Genomic DNA, 20,547 nt, shown 5'->3' with positions numbered 1-20,547 from the left:
AAGATTTATTTTTTGAGGTTATGGAGTCTCGGAAACGAGAAAAAACTCGTTTATTTATACTATTACTAATAGAGAAGGAAACAGAATTAGAGTCTGTAAATACTTTTTTCTCACAAATTTGAGATTTTTAAGGAAAAGAACTCAAGTCATTTACGACACCTTAGCAGATGTTGACAAAGATGCAATGACAGGAATGACATCCAATGCGTCTGATGAAAAAGGAAGGCATCCAAAACAAAGTAAGATAGATAGAAATATAATTATAGATCAATAGAAAGGTACAGCCCCAATATCGCATATTACAGAAGAGAACATCCCTCAAATAAGAGTATCTTCTTAATGGCACGACAAGTAAAAGGATGCACAATAATTTTTGAAATTCTAATCTAGGTTTTTGATTTTTCTTATAACTTCTATAGAAAAGTTGTAAATGGTATGAATATATCGTTTTCAAGCTAGGCCATGAAGAATGTGGAGTTTTTAAGGAGAATTAATTTAAATTTAAGGAGCATGATTCAAAAACACAATAACGATAATCTAAGAGAAGCCACACTATATTACATTTATTGGGCATGTCACATGGAAAAAACAAAAAACAAACAAGAGATTTGTATAAAAAAACATGCAAAAACAAATTCTTCAGGCAAATTATATTTTTGGGCTCATCTTCAAGAGGTCATCATGTTACCACGCATGAATTCCTTTAGAGAAGTCGTGTTTACTGGAGGAATGGTTTATTTCGTGAGTGGTTTGTGACACTTGGCACTCAGGCCAAGTCCAAAACATTAGCTGTATTGTGATTTGAAGCTATTAATGGAAGAAAAAAAGAAGACACTTTAAATTATATGTATACTTTTTTTGTCACTTCAGGGATAGTAAAGTATTTGCCTGTGGGTAGATAACTGTTTTTAGCTTTCTAATTTACCTGGTAAACTATTGTGATGCATCTTTCTTGGACAAACTTGAAATTTTTTACATTGAACCTAGTCACACAATTATGATCGCCAATTACTTTACTTTCATTGTCAGGTTGAACTCTCATTGAAACATTGTGGAAAAGTGTATGATTTTCCTCTTTTCATCAATTGTTTTAAAAGAGCCAATATTCTAGTAAAGTTTACAAAAACTTCATCGCCACCTAAGATATTTTTGAATGTGAGTCTTATACTTTAAAAATTAAACAGAGAAATAGTGACAAAAGTGTGCCTTACCTGAGGGTTTAGTAGAAATAACAGCGGAAAGAGGACACAATACTCTTTTCTATTCGACTACATATGAAGGTGCTAGTGTCAAGACGATGAAGTTTTACAAAAAAAATGTTAATTAAGGTTTCGGCACCAAGAAATAGAGAGAAAGTCCGAGGTTTCAATAAAGGAAAGGAAAAAAAAATATTGTTGAGAAACTCTATCTGTTCATGTCATCCAACCGTCGGGGTACTTAATGAACTTCCTGGAGCCAAATGAGCCGGACTTAATCTAATATTTTGAGTAAAAAGAATATTGTTCCTGCGACATATATGTTATGCCAGAAAAAAGAACTCCTTCACTGTTAATACTTTCTGTCTGATCAATCATTAAACTGATGTTTTTTTGGTCAGCTCAATATTTATTAAATAAATATTACATTGTTTTAATAAATTGATGAGTGTCTTTTAACGTGAGTAATTTGAAAATATAGAGCCTTAACTCCTTTGATAGGAATTAACCCTTTCAGATTTGTATATGTAGTGCCGAGCAGTACTAAGGTAAAAGACCCTGAGTCATTTCTTTAAAAATATTAATGTTTTTTACTTTTTTAAAGACACATATTAATTTATACAGTTAAATTTAGCATTCAAAAATGTAAAGCTACATTGAAAGTAAAAAAGTTTGAAATTTGATAATGTTTTTCTTGAATCCTTGCGGTCTAGGACCTTTTTTCTTATGGCGGCAGTGTTATCAAACATATTATTCGCAAAGAGCTGGACAGTGACGGCTGACATTTTTTATGAGACTGCAAAAAACCTTTTACTCGCTTCCTCAGAAAACAAAATTCCAAGTTTTTCTGCAGTAAGTATCACTACCATGATAGCTCCCCTCAATGATTGGCCCATTGATAGTGAAGTAGAATTTCCTTTTCCACCATTTGCCATTATTCACGAGTGTTTAATTCTTTATTATTTAAAATTTTCTTTATATTTTCCAGTTCGTTTCTTGCGTTTCGTTCTTTTTCGTACTCCAATTCCTTTGTTGTATGTTTTTGAGCAGACAAAAATAAAATTCTTGTGAAAATACGCCACAAACGTAGACCTTTTATATTAAAGCCACATTTTTGTACCACAGAAATAATGGAAAGTACTCTCTTTTACCGAACCCTGAAGCAGCTTACAAAAATTCCAAAAAAACTTAATGAGGAATAAACATTGTGCGTATATACACCCTTCACTAGGCACCTTAGGAGTTTCGCATTCATAAATAGACGCAAATACACAAAAAGACCATTGTAATTACAAAAAAGATAAACATATCTCATTTTTACTAATATGGTGACGGCAAGCAGTCTGGAAGTGATATTATTTGCTACTTATGTACCTTTAGTTTAAATATCCATGCACTCGAAAAGACTTTTCTCAGTTGTCTCTTATTCTCAATATCTATAAGCAGAGTTACAAACAGAATTTGAAATAATTTAATTATCAGAAATTAATGGACAAAACATTTGATTTGTTTGGCCTTCAGCACTTCGAGTTTCTTCAAGGATGCGGGAATGGAACAAGAAAAGCATAAACTAAGCCATTCAATTGTCTTTAGGTATTTCCATTTGTCTTTGACTGCAAATAATCCTGATAAACTTTCGCTTGGCTTTCATATTTCTTTAATAGTTTTTTCCTTAACCCTTTGGAGATCTCCTTCCCTTCAGCGTCATGAGTCGGTAGTCCCTGAAAATAGTTTTCTTTGTTAATATATGGCTATAGTAAATCTCCAGCCAGACACTTGCCTAGCTAAACTTCCAAACAATTCACAATTGGGTGGCTCAAACATAACAGGTGACCAGAAAACATTAGCCCCGTATTGCCAGTTATAGTTCACCCAAAAAAGGGAACTTTTCAGTAATTAAAAAAAAAAAATTGTTACAGTACAAGAATCCAATGTGGGGAAGAATGGGAAAATAAACTTCCGTCTTCTCACATTTTTGGCTGAATAAAACCATAATGAATTACTATTAAAAAAAAAAAAAAAAAAAAAAAAACTGATATCAAACCCGCTGCGCCACCATAGGACAAAAAAAAAAACAACAACCGTTTTTGTCAAAATGGATATATTTCAAATCCTTTTCCACTTAGTCCCGGAAGCCCTTTTTACTTAAAACATATGATCATAATATTTGACATACAATGCGTTGGTTTTCTACTCTCTGGCCAACTACCTTCTAGAATACCTCCATTTTTTTGGTTGTTTCACTAGGCACAATGAGGCAACTCCGTGAAGATAGGGACTGACTCGAAAAACAATAAATCACAACTGCAGTGCCTAAAGATCTTGTCTTTAACTTTAACACTTCTGAGATGAGTGCCAAAAAACTGTCTGCTACGTTGTTCTTGAAAGGAGGTTCGGCAGATCAATGTCGATTATTAAGAGGTCACTCACTCTACATCTCCTGTTGTACACCCTGGAGTGTCACTTTTTCCACCACACATGGCACCCTTTCGTCATGCCATGCCACATATGACAAACTTTGTGCCACGTGGGGTGTGCTTCTTTTGACGTATATGATTTTTATTTAGAGTGGGCAACCTCTCGACTGTGGGAAGACGATTTTGTATTGGTAAAGAAATGACTATATTGGCCGATAAATTCAGTTTTATAATGTACACCCGTAACGCCTACACAGACGGGTCCTCTCTTTGGAAAAGAACTCAGAAGACCGTTTCTGACAATTATCTAAGAAGCGCGAAATTATCAGATACAGCCTTTACCAATTACAACGATGAAATATTCATTTAATTTATTCTTCTGCAAAAAAAAATTCAGGTTTTTTTTTATATTCTGAGGCACAGAAAAAATCCAAAATTCAAAGGAATAGAAGCACCTAGAAGCAGCTAAAATGTATATTATTTTTTTTCTTAATAAACATAAGCAGTAATATTTTTCGAAAAAAAAACTGGATATACCTTGTTTATTCGCTTCGAAAGTTTAGAGTGTTTTCTTATCTTTAAACCCGTGATTAATTAAGCAATTAATAAAGAATATCTTTCAACAAAATACATCTTTCTTAGTCAATTAAGTAAATTATAATGGACTTGAGATAAGCTTGTTTAATTAGCTTCCCAGTGATATGAACGATGTCACTAGAAGTGTACCAGTGGAAGAAATAAATCCAGTTCAAAGATCCTCCGTTTCGTATTGAGACAAAATGAGTTTTAACACTTCCTTTGACAATACATTGGGCATTAGACACCTTGACAATCATTTTAAAAATTTCGTCAGGAATTCCACCTTTTATTTTTTCACCCTCTGCGCAGTTAGTCTCTCTTCTCTTTTATCGGCCAAGAGTGAAAATACTTCGCAAGTTTTTAGCTAGACAGGGGGTTTGACCCCTCGTCCTGCTTTCACAGGCTGTTCTGATTGATCGAAAGTAAAAATCCAAGAAAATGGGATCGGGCTTAAGACACGTGAGAACTGGCAACATTGCCCGCTACGAAAATCACTTCTGAGTTTACTTAATCCTAGATAATCCTTAGACTTAATCCTGCAATTCAAAAGACTTTTATGTTGGAATTAGTTACAATTTAATTTGACAGAAGTAATACACCTAATACACTTTCTTAAACTTAATACGCTTATCTTAGACTTAGTCGCTTAATATAATAAACTTAATACACTTTCTTCTACTTGACACACTTACCTTAGATTTTATATACTAGCATGTTAAAATTAATTATCGTTTAATTTTGTCTTCTCAATAGTACGATTTTTATTTGTGTTTTAATTTTGATTAATTTAAACTTGTATATATATATATATATTTTAATTAAATCTTTTAAATTTTACAAACTAATTTAATTATTAAATCAAAAATTAATTAAATAAAAAAATAATTTAGATTAATTTAAAAGATTTGTAAAAAATTGATTTTCTTAATTATTTATATCGTTTAGTTGTCTTCATGGTAAAATGGTTGCTGCTGAGTCATGGCAAAGACGTTCTTATATTTCAATTCTTGCTTAAGAAAAATAAAATTCTACCCTTAAATGTATCAGAAACAAATAAAAGGCAGAATAATTAGTACAAATATCTTTTGCTCCAAAAAATGAACTCCGCGGTTTTCTATTACAAACCATGATGATAAGAATTTTTCTCATTCTTAAACTAAAAAAAAAAAAAAAATAATAACAGGAACTTCTCATAATTATGCAACATCTCCCCCTCTTGTTTGTAAGTCCTTCTCCACAATACAGGAAAAAGCTCGAAATATATATCTTATTTTATATTTTGATATTTTATATTATTTACATTTTATAATATTTTATAGCCTATTATAGAATTATTATTTATATTTTATATTATAGTTTGATAAGTATCTTTATGAAACTTTGAAGCCAACAAGCCAATGGACCGTAGTTAATGACTATTGGTCTGAAATTTCTTTGGCCGTATTTTCCTGCCCACCAAACTTCAATTAAGTCCAAGCACTTTCACACGGAAGGTTGGCGGGTGTAGGAAGCGGCATATCCCTCTGAAAGTCCGTCCCCTTAGCTCATGGTGACTGTCTCATAAGTTTCAAGCATATCAGAGTGCTTTCATACAAACTTCCATAAATGAGGCGGGCCCTTGAAAGTCATTCTCCTTATGTCCCACTAACCTACCCTACTTGCCCCATAAGTTGAAAGTCGAATCTTGACAAAAAGCCTGGCTACTTTTTCGCTTCAAACAAAGTGGAATATGCTTTTATTTCTGCTAAAAAGTCAACAGGAAGAGAGGAATATAAGAGCAGCCAGATTCGCGTTGTGCCTCAAATCATACAGATTGAAAATGATTGCACGTGGCTAATTGTCGCACCAAGTCATAAACTAGCGTACTTTTGCGTCGAATCAGAACATATCTTGGTTTCGCATTATCAGTATGCGATATGTCCCGCGATGAAGTTGTCGCCCCCATCGCGATTTTCAAAACGGCAGACAAAACAAACAGGTCTTTATTCCAAAAAAACTGATGTCATACATGAGGACTAAAACTGAGATCAAAATGGCGCAAATCGTGAACGGATTTTTCCTTTAAATAACTGACATATCATCTATGACGTTAGCGTATGACATCAGGATTATTTTAGATGTCAGATCATCAAGGATTATTAATCAGCGTTGAAACGAACCTTTCAAATTTTGGAAATTTTACAGTTTAGACATAGAAATAAAATTTTTAATTTTAAGTTTTTAAGTAAAGCCATAAAAGAATTTTAAACAGGACTTACAGTTTTAATGTTTAACTATAGGAATTAACAACTTAACTTGAGCTACTTAACTATTTAACTTAAAGTAAAGCTCTAAGTTTTAAGTGGAGTTTTGAAGTTTTTAAGTAAAGAAATAAAGTATATACAAAGCTTAGAAAAGAAGTGAACATCAAAGTTTCGGAGGAACATTTGATCATATTCCTCTGTCTCAGTCCAAAACACAGAAAAAGAAATTAGAAACTCAACCGGAATCACGAAAAAAAAACTGATTGGTAACAAAGATGGCAGCACTTATGGATCTCTGGGAAAAAGCTCCTTTCTCGATTTCTGTATTTATTAATTTCACGGTCTCGATTCTGCTCCTTTCTGTAAAATTTTCCGTTAGTTATTTTAAGACGTTACTTGAACGGTGGGACCAGGGAAAAGCATTTTTTAATTTTTTTAAAACTTTAATCGGAAACTCGTCCTTGCCTGCTTGCCCGTTAAAAAGGAGTTTTCAACTCGTAAAAAAAAAATGGGACAAAGAAACGAAAATTTGGCAGAAAACTTCAGTTAGTCCTCTGTGACGTAGCCCCCTTCAGCTTCAGCCCCCTTCAGCTTCATATCATACACATGAGGACTAAAAACTGAGATCAAAATGGCGCAAACCGTGAAAGGATTTTTGTAAAAAATAACTCGTCAAATCAATATAATTTGGTCAGATCATCAAGTATTATTGATCAGAGTTATAACAAACCTTTCTGTTCTAAAATTATAGAGTTTAATTACAGAAAGATATAAAGTTTTTCAGTTTTTAAGTAAAGTTTTAAAAGACTTTTAAGCAGGATTTAAAGTTTTAAAGCTTAACTGTAGAAAATTAACAACTTAACTTAAGCTGCTTAACTACTTGAAGTTAAAAGTAGAGCTCTAGGTTTTAAGTTGAGTTTTGAAGTTTTTAAGTAAAGAAATAGAGTATATAGAAAGCTTAGAAAAGAAGTGAATATTAGAGTTTCGGAGGAACATTTGATCATATTCCTCTGTCTCAGTCCAAAACACAGAAAAAGAAATTAGAAACTCAACCGGAATCGCGAAAAAAAACTGATTCGTAACAAAGATGGCAGCACTTTTGGATCTCTGGGGAAAAGCTCCTTTCTTGATTTCTGTATTTATTAATTTCTCGGTCTCGATTCTGCTCCTTTCTGTAAAATTTTCCGTTAGTTATTTTAAGACAATATTTGAACACTGGGTCTAGGAGAAGGTGTAACATCTTAAGCATTCTTTCATTTTATCATAACTGATTGGAAACTGGTTTCGTTAAGACGGAGCTTGCCCGTTAAAAAGGAAGTTTTCAACTTGTAAACAAAAAAAATGGGTAAAGACAAATATTTGGCAGAAAACTTCAGTTAGTCCTCTGCGACACAGACTTCCCCCCTTGAGCTCACAAACCCTAGGCTCTGACTCATGGTCAAACAAAACCACCCATTTGGCCCCAGGTAAGAACAACACACAGCTTTCCAAAATATAATATCTTATTCATCAATCCAGCCAGAGGTCTACACTTCCCGTAAAAACAGCCAAGGGTAGACCCTTATCAATTTCACTGAATAAACAAAAATCGGCAGCATAGAAAAAAACTGACCGGAAATAATATCATTATGCTTTAATATACTTCATAGATGCTATACTTCAATTATTATTCGATACACATACCCAATATTTTAATATAATTCGATTGTACTTCAACATCAAAATTTTCCTAAAGATTATTTTTTTGGGATTCTGTTAATGATTTCCTACAAGTAATTGTGCTACTTAACACAATATTACACAGTTCAAAAGCAATTTTAAACCATTATCAAAACAAAGGGTTATATGGTTAGGTTAGAACGAAGACTCACCAAAGTTAATATACCCCACATTGGGGAGGGGGGGGAAGAGAAACGTCTAGTCTTAAAAAGCTTAGTATAGGAATTCTTTTCACGCATTTTTTAAACTATTACCTGGTCGTCAAACTGCGAATATTTATCTGTCTCATTTCTAAAAAGGTCAATGGGAGGGATAGCTTGAAGAGCAGCTTTCTCCGCTTGCTTCGCAGCGGCTTCGGCCTTCTTTCTCTCCTTCTCTTGTCGTTTCTTTTCTTCTTACGCCCTTTTAATATCTCTTTCTTTAATGAGAGCTTCACGCGATTCAATCTTTATTATAAATTTACCTGAAATACAATAATTTAAATTGACTAATTTCCAGTGAAAGATGGATTAGAGAAATCCTCATGGGCTGGCTCTAAAATTTTTCTAACATTAACAAATCTTTTGTTCCAAGTACCCGCAAAGAGATGGTAACTACGGAATTTTGACAAAAAAAAAAAATGCAAAAAAGTACTTGTAGGATATACTCCCTACCCCTCAAGAAGTGAAGTTAGGCTAATCCCAATAAAATATACTTAAGTATGATAAAAATATAATACTTTAGAAACAAATTTGGGCTATATATTGGCACAAAGGGGGGGGGGGGTTGACAAAGTACAGCGGGTCTGCATGCAAAATGTGTTAGCTACAATTATTCTGATATTATGATGTAAGAAATGTTTTCTGATTTCACACTGTCCAGATACTTTATCCCCTTAGACAAAACTCTAGAGTAAATTCCTCAATTAGAAACTTTGCACTAGGCCTTTTCGAGAGTCAGGCCGGGTTTTTAACTTTCCAAGAATACCATTTGTGGACAAATACCATTTTTGGAATTAGATCCCACGACCTATATCATTAAAGCAAAGTTTTTTGAACGCCTGTAATCAAAGTAACTTTTTCTAAAATAGTATCGACTTGTTGAGGTTTTTTTTAAGGCGAATCAATCATATAATTTTCCTGTTTTTTTTTTTACATTTTTTTTTTTTTTAAGTTCAGAGGTCTCTAGAATAAAGAAATTGGCACAAAACATTTGCTTTATCTTTTTTGAATTACTTTGTCTGGATAACTATTGACTAGTTAAAGCCTTTTAAGGCAATTTTTCATATTAGTTTCCTGTTTTTCTCCACATTTCAAAAAGTTCGAAGATCTCTAGACTAAAGAAATTGCCACAAAATGTTTGCTTTATCCAGTTTATTAAGGCGTTTTATTCTTTAAATTCTAGTAACCTAAAAACCTATACTAGCTAAGTACAGGTCGATTAACACTACCAATTAAACAGACAAAAAGGCGGGTGCTATAAACAGACAAGGCTTAACCAAAGCGAAGGGGAGTGGAGGTAGCACCCCCTACGGAAAAAATAAGCGCTTATATTTATGTTATTCTTATTACAGTTATTTCCATATTTAATTTTATTGCTTGCCAGTAGAGATGAAAATATAATATAAAAACATAAAAGGAAAATATAATATACCTGCAGTTATTTCAAGTATATATAAATATACAGTGAGCAATAATAATAAACATAATAAAAAAAGAATACCTTTTGGACCATATTATTCCCATCGCAGTAATCCTTATAGAAGTACATTATGACTACATTCTTGAAAAAAAAGGAAAGCATAGGTACGAGGTTTATAATGCCAACCGAAGATATGTCAAATTATAGTTAAGATTCAACCACCTCCCCCGCATGTCAGCCACATTTATGCCTAAAAAAGAAAGTGAAATAAAAAGAAATAACCCCAAAATTGGGAACTCACCACCTTCTTTATCTTCCAGTCTCACTCCTAGCTCTGGTAAGATGTCATCACGGACTTTATCACAAACTTTGAGGAGATTATCATTACCAATTTCCTTGGCCGATTTCCTAACTTCTTCCCGAAATTGAGCGAAAGCTTTTAAGTAACGGTAGAGCTCCTCTTCACTCTAAAACAAACAACAGTAACGGTAAGGTTTTGCCATTAACGTTTAACGGCAACGGTAACGTTTCTACCGTTTTTAAGTAACGGTAGAGCTCCTCTTCCCTCTAAAACGAAGAAAAGTAACGGTAAGGTTTTGCCATAAACGGCAACGGTAACGTTTCTACCGTTTTTAAGTAACGGTAGAGCTCCTCTTCCCTCTAAAACGAAGAAAAGTAACGGTAAGGTTTTGCCATTAACGTTTAACGGCAACGGTAAAGTTTCTACCGTTTTTAAGTAACGGTAGAGCTCCTCTTCCCTCTAAAACGAAGAAAAGTAACGGTAAGGTTTTGCCATTAACGTTTAACGGCAACGGTAACGTTTCTACCGTTTTTAAGTAACGGTAGAGCTCCTCTTCCCTCTAAAACGAAGAAAAGTAACGGTAAGGTTTTGCCATTAACGTTTAACGGCAACGGTAACGTTTCTACCGTTTTTAAGTAACGGTAGAGCTCCTCTTCACTCTAAAACAATCAATTTTTGAACCAACAACGTAAACTAACAACATACTGAAACTTAAGTTTCTATTGAGTCAATCTAGAATTGCTTCCTGAGTCATTGCTCTCGAATTTATTCTCTGCCAGCCATATTATTTTATACTGTCTTTTAACTTTAGTTGTTAAAAAATTAACCGGACCTCCGAAATAAATCAAATTCTAATAGAGGGGGGGGGTCTTACTATAGCCAATTAAAAACAAAATTCAGAGAAAGAGGGAATGAGGTCTTTTGAAACCCTTGATTTTTACTCAAGACTTTGTTCCAGTCTAATTTAGATTTTTGTTTGGGGGGAGGGGTGTTTTTTTGGGAGGGGGGAGATGAAGTTACAAAAAATCTAAATTGCGAATCAAAAATTGTTTTTTACACATTTTTGTTACGTTTTTCGAGACGAACAATTTTTTTTTTTTTGGGGGGGGGGGTTCAAACACGGAACCCCCGCCTTGGATAATGTCTTGCCAGAAGGTTTTACTTACCTTGGAATAGGGTTTTTATGGAGAATATTTGGCATAAAAAGACTTTTCGGGTACAGGGAATCTCAATCACCATTGTCATTGGAAGATTCTTGGACTTGTGTTTCGGTCCTGTAATTTATTCAAGTCCCAGGATTGTTATTTTTATATTTTCTTTTTACGTCAGACGGAAATCAAACCGGAATTTTTCTTTATATATTTTATTATTCTACTTCTTGTTCACTATACTTCAAACTGTTTAGAGCATAACAGCGCCATCTCGAGGAAGGAACACTGAAAATTCGGGGATAGTGCAAGCACTGCCCAAAAGAAAAGTCATAGACAAAAAGCGGTGTGTTTAAAAACACATACACTATTCCATTCTCTGTCTATGTGTTTGCCAAGCCTAGGCAGTAAATTTACAAAATAGAACGCATAAACACTTTCAGAAACACTGAAAAATCTGATGACTGTGGACGCACTGCATAGCACAGTGAAATTCACTGAAACACTTTCAGAAACATACAATCACTCGCCATCTTCAGACTATTCCCGGTATCTCTGAATGCTAAAGTTATTACAAATCTCATTTTATCCTAAAGTTTTCAGTCCAGCTTCTTGTAACCCCCTTAGGAGCCCTTTATAAAAATTTATTCTAAGGGTGGTTTTCATCCACCGGGAGGATATGTTCAAGCTTCTTCATCATCAAGATTTTTGTAGAATTATTGAGCGCTTCATCAACAAGTTTTGTAGAATTATCCTTGAGCAATTTCTAAGAAAATTTTTTCGTTCTTTTAAAAGTGTGAATAAGACGGCTCTCTCAAATCACTAACTGCCATGTGGAGCAGACTTTGAGAAAAGGTCATACCAGCAGAGTCACCATAAACCTTCTTTAGAAAGAGTTCCAACCATTTTCTCCGGAAACAAAGAAGAAATTATAATTACGAGGAACAGTTTTACAGGTAAAACCCTCCTCTTTTGCTAACGGAGGGATAAGTTATTTAGTTTTTGGAAGTAAAGTGCTTCCATCAATCGAAGGTTCTCCCTTCAAAAAGATTTTACGGAAAATACTGGAGTAACACAGGTGTGAATAAGACAGCTCTCTCAAACCACTAATTGTTATGTGGAGTAGCCTTTGAGCAGAAGCAATCTCCACAGAGTCATCACAAACCTTCTCTGTTCCAACTATTTTTCAACCGAAAAAAAGGAAGAAAATATAATTGTCAGGAATTGTAATACACGTAAAATACTAACCTGTTAGTGAGTGGCTGAATTATTTAATTTTTGTGAGTAACATTACTTATCGTAAAAAGATTTTACAAAAAATACTGGAGGGGTTCGTTAACGAGCGTTAACGTATAAGGCGTTATACATTAAAACACTGGTTTACGTTTTCGTTAATGTGTTAACGCACTTAAGAGTCTGATTTTTCGTAACTTACTCCTTGGGCGGGTAATCGTTGTCCAGGCTTGGACAACTTAGACAACAGGCTCTGGCATGGACAAAGTTATATAAAGTTCTTGTAAGGTTTTTTTTTAACCCTGTATGATGTTGAACGAAAAAACCTGAATCTGGTGAAACTGACTAAATGCAAGAAATAGGCAACAATACACTAATAGGTTAACAATAATATAGCTAATAATAGGCTACATAATAGGCAATTAATAGGCTACAAAATACTTACTGTTGCTGAGGAGGTTTCGGTTGGAAATCCTATAGATTCATCTTTGGGTATAACTCCAAACACTTGAAACATGTGTGTGATGAAATCGGCGATCTTTTTTAAAACTTCTCTATTAGGTACTTTTTGTTTTCCTAAATAAATATGAACGTCGCTGACTAGTTCTTGCATTGTGTCAATTGCACTTCGGGTATTAATATTATCTGAAAACAAGGTAAAAAATAAACAAAATACAATTATATACATACTTCAGTAATACAAAAAAAATATAATAGTAAAAATAAAAGAAAAAAAAATATTGCAACATAGTAAAATCATATCAATACTTTTCTTAATTCCATTTGGAATTAAGTTCCAAATGGAACTGGAGATCTTAATTCCATTTTTGAAAGAAAAGACTTCCGTTGTCATATTACTTACTGATTTGGCGGTGCCAAAGATTAATGATGATATGACAGCTATTACTTTACAGTATCTAGGTTGCAGCGGTAGCTGCAACCTAGACATTTTTGTAATAAGTCCATTCTGTTTAACAGCCTGAAGCATAATATAACTAAAAATATTGCCGAAGGTTTTAGCATCAATCTCCGCGACCTTAGTCTGCTTTCTTATGCAATCGACTTACAAAAGCTATGTTGCAAGTTTTCTTCTCTGTGAGGTTGAGATTGACCGTCTGATTACTGGATAAAGTATTGTTTACGAGTATAGGCGTTAACGTATAAGGCGTTATACATTAAAAAACTGGTTTACGTTTTCGTTAATGTGTTAACGCACTTAAGAGTCTAATTTTTTGTAACTTACTCCTTGGGCGGGTAATCATTGTCCAGGCTTGGACAACTTAGACAACAGGCTCTGGCATGGACAAAGTTATATAACACGTCTGATATGGTTTTAGCACGTCTTACGGGTAGTCACGATTTTGTGGTTACTCCTACTTCGCGGTGATATTTTGTTATATAAATATATATATATCAAGCATGTTATTTCAAGCAAATTTATGGTCCTATGTCAATTTTAAATTCTTGGTCAACCTTCTTAAAACCATAGGCGTGTCTGCCTTGTTCGCCTCTTTTTTGAATTCTTGATCAGCATGCCTAAGGCTCTAGGCAGGCATGCCTTTCCAAAAACTAACCTGACAAGTATGTGTCCAATAAGAGAGTCATTCCTACTCCTGCCATTTACCCGTGCCCCAGCCATTTAAACATTTGCCTCTCAATTACTTGGACTATCTGTCTTGGCTTTTCTCTGTCTACAATTACCCAGCCCAGTCTTGATGCAACCTATTGCCCAAAATACTTGATAAATTCAATTCAATGTGTCCAATAAGAGAGTCATGCACACTCCTGCCATTTACCCGTGCCCCAGCCATTTAAACATTTGCCTCTCAATTACTTGGACTATCTGTCTTGGCTTTTCTCTGTCTACAATTACCCAGCCCAGTCTTGATGCAACCTATTGCCCAAAATACTTGATAAATTCAATTCAAAATTTTGTATTTTCAAAAACTTGAATTTATCAAGTATTTTGGGCAATAGGTTGCATCAAGACTGGGCTGGGTAATTGTAGACAGAGAAAAGCCAAGACAGATAGTCCAAGTAATTGAGAGGCAAATGTTTAAATGGCTGGGGCACGGGTAAATGGCAGGAGTATGAAAATAGTAATATGCTGAAAAACCCACGGCCCCTCCGGTTGCCATATAACCCACGGCCCCTCCGGTTGCTATATAACCCACGGCCCCTCCGGTTGCTATATAACCCATCACCCCTCCGGTTGCTATATAACCCATGGCCCCTCCGGTTCGTAAAAGAAGGCACAGCACCAGATGACCATACGTGTAGTTTGTATTAACTCGCACAAATTTGAAATATCAGAAGTATATGACATAATATACTACTTCCAAATCTCCAACCTATACCAACCTACTAATGTACCTAATTTCAAAATATACAAATAATATGCCTGGCCAGGGAGGGGGCACTTGCCACCCTCTAATAATTTGGAGAAAAAACTATTATATAGCCAAAGCCTGGACAATGTTACAATGTTGTCCAGACTTATTCTCCCTAAAATTTATTTCCTTTATTCACAAAAATCAAATCCAAACAGCTACACAATTCAAAAAAAAATTACCTAAATAAAAAATAATTACTATTAATATCACCCTCAAAAAAATTATACGGGGTATCTTCTACTCTTATACTTCACTAAGGCCCATAATAAAGCTCCATATGTATGGCGAAAATATAAGTAATTTATCTTGTTACGTCCGTTACGCGTGGATGTGTATGTGTCTGTCTAAATTCCAGTGTGATAGTGGTTTAATGCCTTTTCCTTCAAATTGATGTTACTTGAGCTCTTAAAAGGATATTTTCCCGATTTTTCATAACGGGCATTGGATACCTTAAAATCATTTAGCGAGCCTCACTGTCAGTTGACCGTCTCAAAGACCAAGGGCCTATTAGCAAATCCTCCTATGGGACTAGTCACTATTGTAAGCTATTGAGTATCTGGGGGTGGCCTGTGAAATTTGATTAAAAGATATTGTAATTTTACGTCACTTGTGTCGGCAAGATCTTCAATCAAAGGTGGTGGCATCACAGGGAACTCCTAACGCTGCCAAATTCCTCAAATAGTATTCCGTTTAAGCTGATTTTTAGCGTTTTCCTCGCAGGTATGCTAGAAAATGTTTAGGGAATACCCTTTCCTAAACTTTAAAATGAAAACTGATCCGTTAAATAAAAAAAATCACACTTTCTGATGTTATAAGTTTCATTAAAACTGGATATATTTATCTCCGGCACAAAACGGGAGAGGTTCTAAATAATCTACACAGATGTAGATAATCTACATAAATGATCATCTACATAAATTTAGTAAAAAGTATTGTTTACGACCGGACATCCAGATGGCCATGCATCGCAGTTTCAATGTTTTTGTGAACACACCTGTAAGATCATATAACAAAAGCAATGACAAAAGATCTTACAATTTATCTAATACTCCATGTATTTTTATTACATTTACTCAGGATACTTGCATTTATTCCATGTACTCCATATTTGCATGCATTAACCAATTTTCCGATAGAAAAATTAACACTAACCACAGTGGGCAGCCCCTTTCTGCAATGAGTATTTATTTGTCTGTGTTTAGGTTTTAAGAGCAGTGATCTTGGTAGGTCTTATTATGGAGGTCTTATTATAACATTAGTTATGGTACATCCCCAGAGTGGACGTATTGTTTTAGGCAAAAAAATAAGTACTGATTTAGTTGTCATATGAATGCCTAAAGGAACCGGAAAACAGAGAATACTGAAGAAATTTATAATATCTATTTGTATTTCTTTTTTCGCCTGTTTCTGGAAAATAAATATCTTGTTGTTGAAGAAGATAGAGAAAAATCAAAGTTCGGTTAAACAAATAGAAGAAGAAGAAGAGAAAATAAAATGTTCATACCACACAAAGCCGTATGCACTGCTTCTTTCTTCACTCTAAATGTAGCTAATAGATTCTTGTCTTCCACAGTGAATGGTTGATAGTCAATAATCACGTCCTTTGGCTTTTGCAGCAGCAAAGATTTCACTGTGAGGAAAAATTCCTAAAATTGAACCTCGCGTTTAAAAACAAATACAAACTTCCCTTACAACTCACGTTCAAAAATCAATATTTTATTATTCCGTAAAACTGTTAAACAGCACATTATTGTCCAATATAGAATTGAATACATTCATTTACTAGCATAGAGCAACTTACCAAAAATTACTCAAATACAATTTAATTTTAGTTATTAGGATTTAATTTAAATTATCATTCTTATTCGTTCCTCATCGTACCTGATCAATCATGTTTTTTAAATTACCAAGGACATAAAAATAAAAACATTTTTACCCCTGGCTCCATCTTAGGTCTATTCAAACCTGGAAACCATGATTTTTTATGATTTTTTCTTTGGCCGTTTAACAAAAAATGAAATTTTTAGGGCAGCATAATATTTTTGTTAGTGCTGCCACCTTGAACAATACAATTAATTAGGCAATTCTACTTCGTTGAATTTAACAACAAAGTTCGGCTCTAACATTATCTTTCAGTAGATTCACAAAAAGATTTACCTTCAAACGAAAGCTACATCTTCTTAATCTATTTGGTGCCATATTTTTTTAGCTTATTCTTCATCTATGTTCTTTGTTTTTTTGTTGTTTTTTTTTTGCACCCACTTCTACCAAAACTACATAAGTGCACATGAAGGTCTTTTCTATAAAAATCGATTTTCTAATTTTTTCATAATTCAATCAATCAGTCAAATCAATTTAAACTGCTACCAATAGAAAAGGTTTTGGTCTAACATAGCCTATTTTAATTAATAAACTTCTTGTGAAATTTCATTTAAATACTAATTATATTGATTCAAGTTGATTTTTTAAGATGATAAAGTATAAGAAAGTTTTCAGATCATCCGCTCGTTTTGAGACGTTCCTCAAGGAACTGTTTTAGACCTTTATTTTTTTTTTTGTTAAGATTAACAATATTGCCACTGATATAGAAAGCAGATAGACGAGGACGCCGATTAAATATGCGCTAAAGTTTGCGACATCATAGCTGCAGCAACCGTTGAAGAAGTAAGACAGGAGTCAGTGTCTTTCTTAATGACTGGGAATAAAAATAATAGTAATAATGATCTCTTAATAATTTTAACCCCACTTTCAATCCTCCCTTGTCCCTGAACAACTATTTGTAAAAAAAAATAAACTACTAAGAATAACCGTCAGTTTTTATCTCAAGTGGGAGGTGCTCACTGCAGAGTTGACGGAGAAAGGCAGCACTAGCTTACAAATGTTAAAATTTTGACATAACTTCGTGTTTCATCGTTCCATCTTTTAAGATTCTATTGCTTTTATTAGACCGCTTTTAGAAAATGCTGCTCCGATATGGCATTTTGGTTTATCAATTGATTTAGTTTCGCTGGAGCAATGAAGGCTAAAAAAAAAAAATTTCAATTGCCTGAGTACCCATAAATACCGTGAAATCCTTCCCTCAGATTGTGTTCCCAAACAAACTCCAAGGGTTGTCGCGGGACCAATCCTGAAGCTGAAAGGAATAAGCGCAAAACATATGCGGCATGAAGGAACGTTTGTCCCGAGGTTACCCTCTAATAAATTGTGTATTTACCGCTTTTGTTTTACTTACACATTATATTGACGGACATTATACATTCATAAGTATCAACCTAGCCAAATCAGGCCATCATATTTCGTTCCCCCTGTATTTGGTACTTAAATAAATGAAGAAAGAAAAAAGAAACTTGCCACAGTAGCAAGTTTTAACTCCAAACAAGCAATTCCCCTAAGGATTTTACCACAATACCCTAAGCTACTCCTGAAATAAATCATTTTGATATCCAGGGTACGCACAGGTAGGCTACAAAAGTGAAAACTGGCTCTAGCAAAAGATAAAAATCCATAGCGTTATCTAGCGTTTGGCGTTTCGTGACATTTTTTCATCAAGCCGTCAGATTTTCTTTCCCCTGTCCATGGTACTTTCAGAAATGAAAGATGGAGAGAAACTTGCCACATTAGAAAATTCTAATCATAACAAGTAAATGCTATGTTATTTACAAAAGGTTTTTTTTTGGGGGGGGGGGAGGGGGTTACGATTTTTTTTTAAACGCATCAGAATTTGTTTATAATCAATTTTTTACGAGTCGAACAAACATTTCGGGGAGGGGGGGGTCGAAAACCTTTATCCCCCTGGATACAGCCAAAGTATCCTGCATGTACTACAAATTTGTTGAATGAATATATTCCTTTTCAGTTATCTTTTTTTTTTGTTCTCAGCAGAGGTTTCTTTAGTCTCATTCCTTTTTCAACTGTTGTATCATAAATACCGATATTTGGGTTTAATATAAACGAACTGAATAATAAAAAGAGATATTCAAGACTATTTTTGGAAAAAGAAAGATATAACAACTTAGTTTTCAGTTTTTCCAATGTTTTAAATGTTTCTGCTATCTAAACTGCAAAAGAACAAATGAGAAGTTGAAAACCCCATTTTAAGAAGTGCAGTCTTTCAAATGAGCCCTGATTGACAGATAACGTACCCCAGTCATTTATTTCTTCTTATTTTCTTTAAAGTCTGTATATATTACTATTAAATATCAAATTAGTTAATACAGGACAGATGACTAAGTAAAGAGCAACGTCTCTTTAAGCAACCGAGCACCTAAGTAAATATTAAAGGCAACATTCAAAGATAAGCAATGTTAAAGGAAAGTCATAATAGATGCACCTCAGTATATCATTCTATGGGGTATCACAACTCGGGGGGGAGTGATGTCAATTTTCGTATAATTTGTTCATTAACAAACCTTACAACACCTATTATTAAGAATTCAAGTACTGATTTCGCATTCGGGACGTCCCTAATAAGAATACTTGCCTTGAATTTCTTTTCAGTGGTCATAGCTTTGTTCATTGTGTTGTCAGAATAGTCTAAACCATCCCTCCAGTTGTGCAGTAAATACAAAAACCGGAGCTGCCTAGCACTGTACTTCTGTAAGGCCTCCCCAATCGTAATGAAATTCTTCAATGATTTTGACATCTTACAACCAGCAATCGTCAAATGACCAGTGTGAAGAAAATAACGAACCCAATTGTCGTTACCAAAACAAGCCTATAAAAAAGAAGATAAAAATCAGAAGCAGAGGCGGTTTTAGGGCGGGACTTGCCCCTGACAGAGACATTTAAGGGGCACAAAACTTCAAATAAACAATCTAACAGCTGTGATCATTTTGTAATTTTTTTTATTTATTTTTAGTAAAATTAGATAGAGGGTGCAGTTAATAAATGAAAATGATTAATAAAGTATTAATTAATTAATAAAGTAAAAATAAATTTTAAAAAAATCAAATAATAATAATTAAAATAAGTAAATTAGAATCATTAATAATAATTTAAGGCGATCATCAGGTGGCGTCACACCGCTTAAAATTAACCGTTTACTTCCATATCAAGATAAAGAGTATGGAAAAAATAACTTGACAATTAATTAATAAATTGAAAATAACTTTGTTAATAGCTTATTTTTTTTTAATTTGGCCCGAAAATTTTGTGGGAGACAGAGGGTGGGGCGGTAATCAATTTTTTGTCCCGGGCACAGAGAAGCCAGAACCGCCACTGCTCAACAGGCATTTCAGTTAATTTTATTAAGAATAAAAAAACGTAAATCGACCAAAAAAAATGTAATAGTACAAAAATCCAAAGCTTGCAAAACTCGAAGTATAAAATAAATTACAAAAAAACGGACAAAATTCAACAGAAAATAGTAGATGTAGAATATGTTTTTGCTGTTGTTCTTACCAGGACTAAAAAGGTGACTAGTGTTGGGATTTTCACCAAATAAAATGTTTTTGACACCTTACTCCTTTCTCAAAAAAATACTAGATGAATATCCCCAGTATCTTTCCTGTTTGAAAAAAAGAAATTCAGAAATCGTTTCAAAACCATTAAAAAAGAGATGGGTCAATAACCAACAAATGTCATTATCTTTATATAGAAAGATAAAAATGAAGTACTAATGAATCGTTTGTGAAGAATGGGAGGGAAAAAAACTGTACCAAGTTCAACTTTATTCTAATACAAGTAAAAAATCAAAAGG

At 33.9% G+C, this 20,547-nt stretch overlaps 1 protein-coding gene across 1 annotated transcript in view; it reads right to left on the bottom strand.

Annotated features, from left to right (window-relative positions):
• Positions 1 to 2,651: 2,651 nt before the first annotated feature.
• Positions 2,652 to 20,547, bottom strand: part of CysRS (cysteine--tRNA ligase, cytoplasmic) — a 49,013-nt gene continuing 31,117 nt past the window's right edge. Inside the window, exons 6-11 of the mRNA XM_089099596.1 lie at positions 19,330 to 19,563; positions 16,354 to 16,495; positions 12,902 to 13,101; positions 10,076 to 10,241; positions 8,409 to 8,617; positions 2,652 to 2,917 (exon numbers count right to left, since the gene is read on the bottom strand). Coding sequence (XP_088955722.1) covers positions 8,550 to 8,617; positions 10,076 to 10,241; positions 12,902 to 13,101; positions 16,354 to 16,495; positions 19,330 to 19,563 — 810 coding nt within the window. The 3' untranslated portion in view covers positions 2,652 to 2,917; positions 8,409 to 8,549. The remainder of the gene's footprint in view (positions 2,918 to 8,408; positions 8,618 to 10,075; positions 10,242 to 12,901; positions 13,102 to 16,353; positions 16,496 to 19,329; positions 19,564 to 20,547) is intronic.

This window comes from Artemia sp. Qi Xiang Cuo, chromosome 13 (genome assembly GCF_049724085.1).
Source record: "Artemia sp. Qi Xiang Cuo chromosome 13, ASM4972408v1, whole genome shotgun sequence".
In the NCBI taxonomy this organism is placed as follows: domain Eukaryota; kingdom Metazoa; phylum Arthropoda; class Branchiopoda; order Anostraca; family Artemiidae; genus Artemia; species Artemia sp. Qi Xiang Cuo.
Note: the sequence above shows the minus strand (reverse complement) of the source record. Positions and strands in the feature narration are given on the sequence as shown.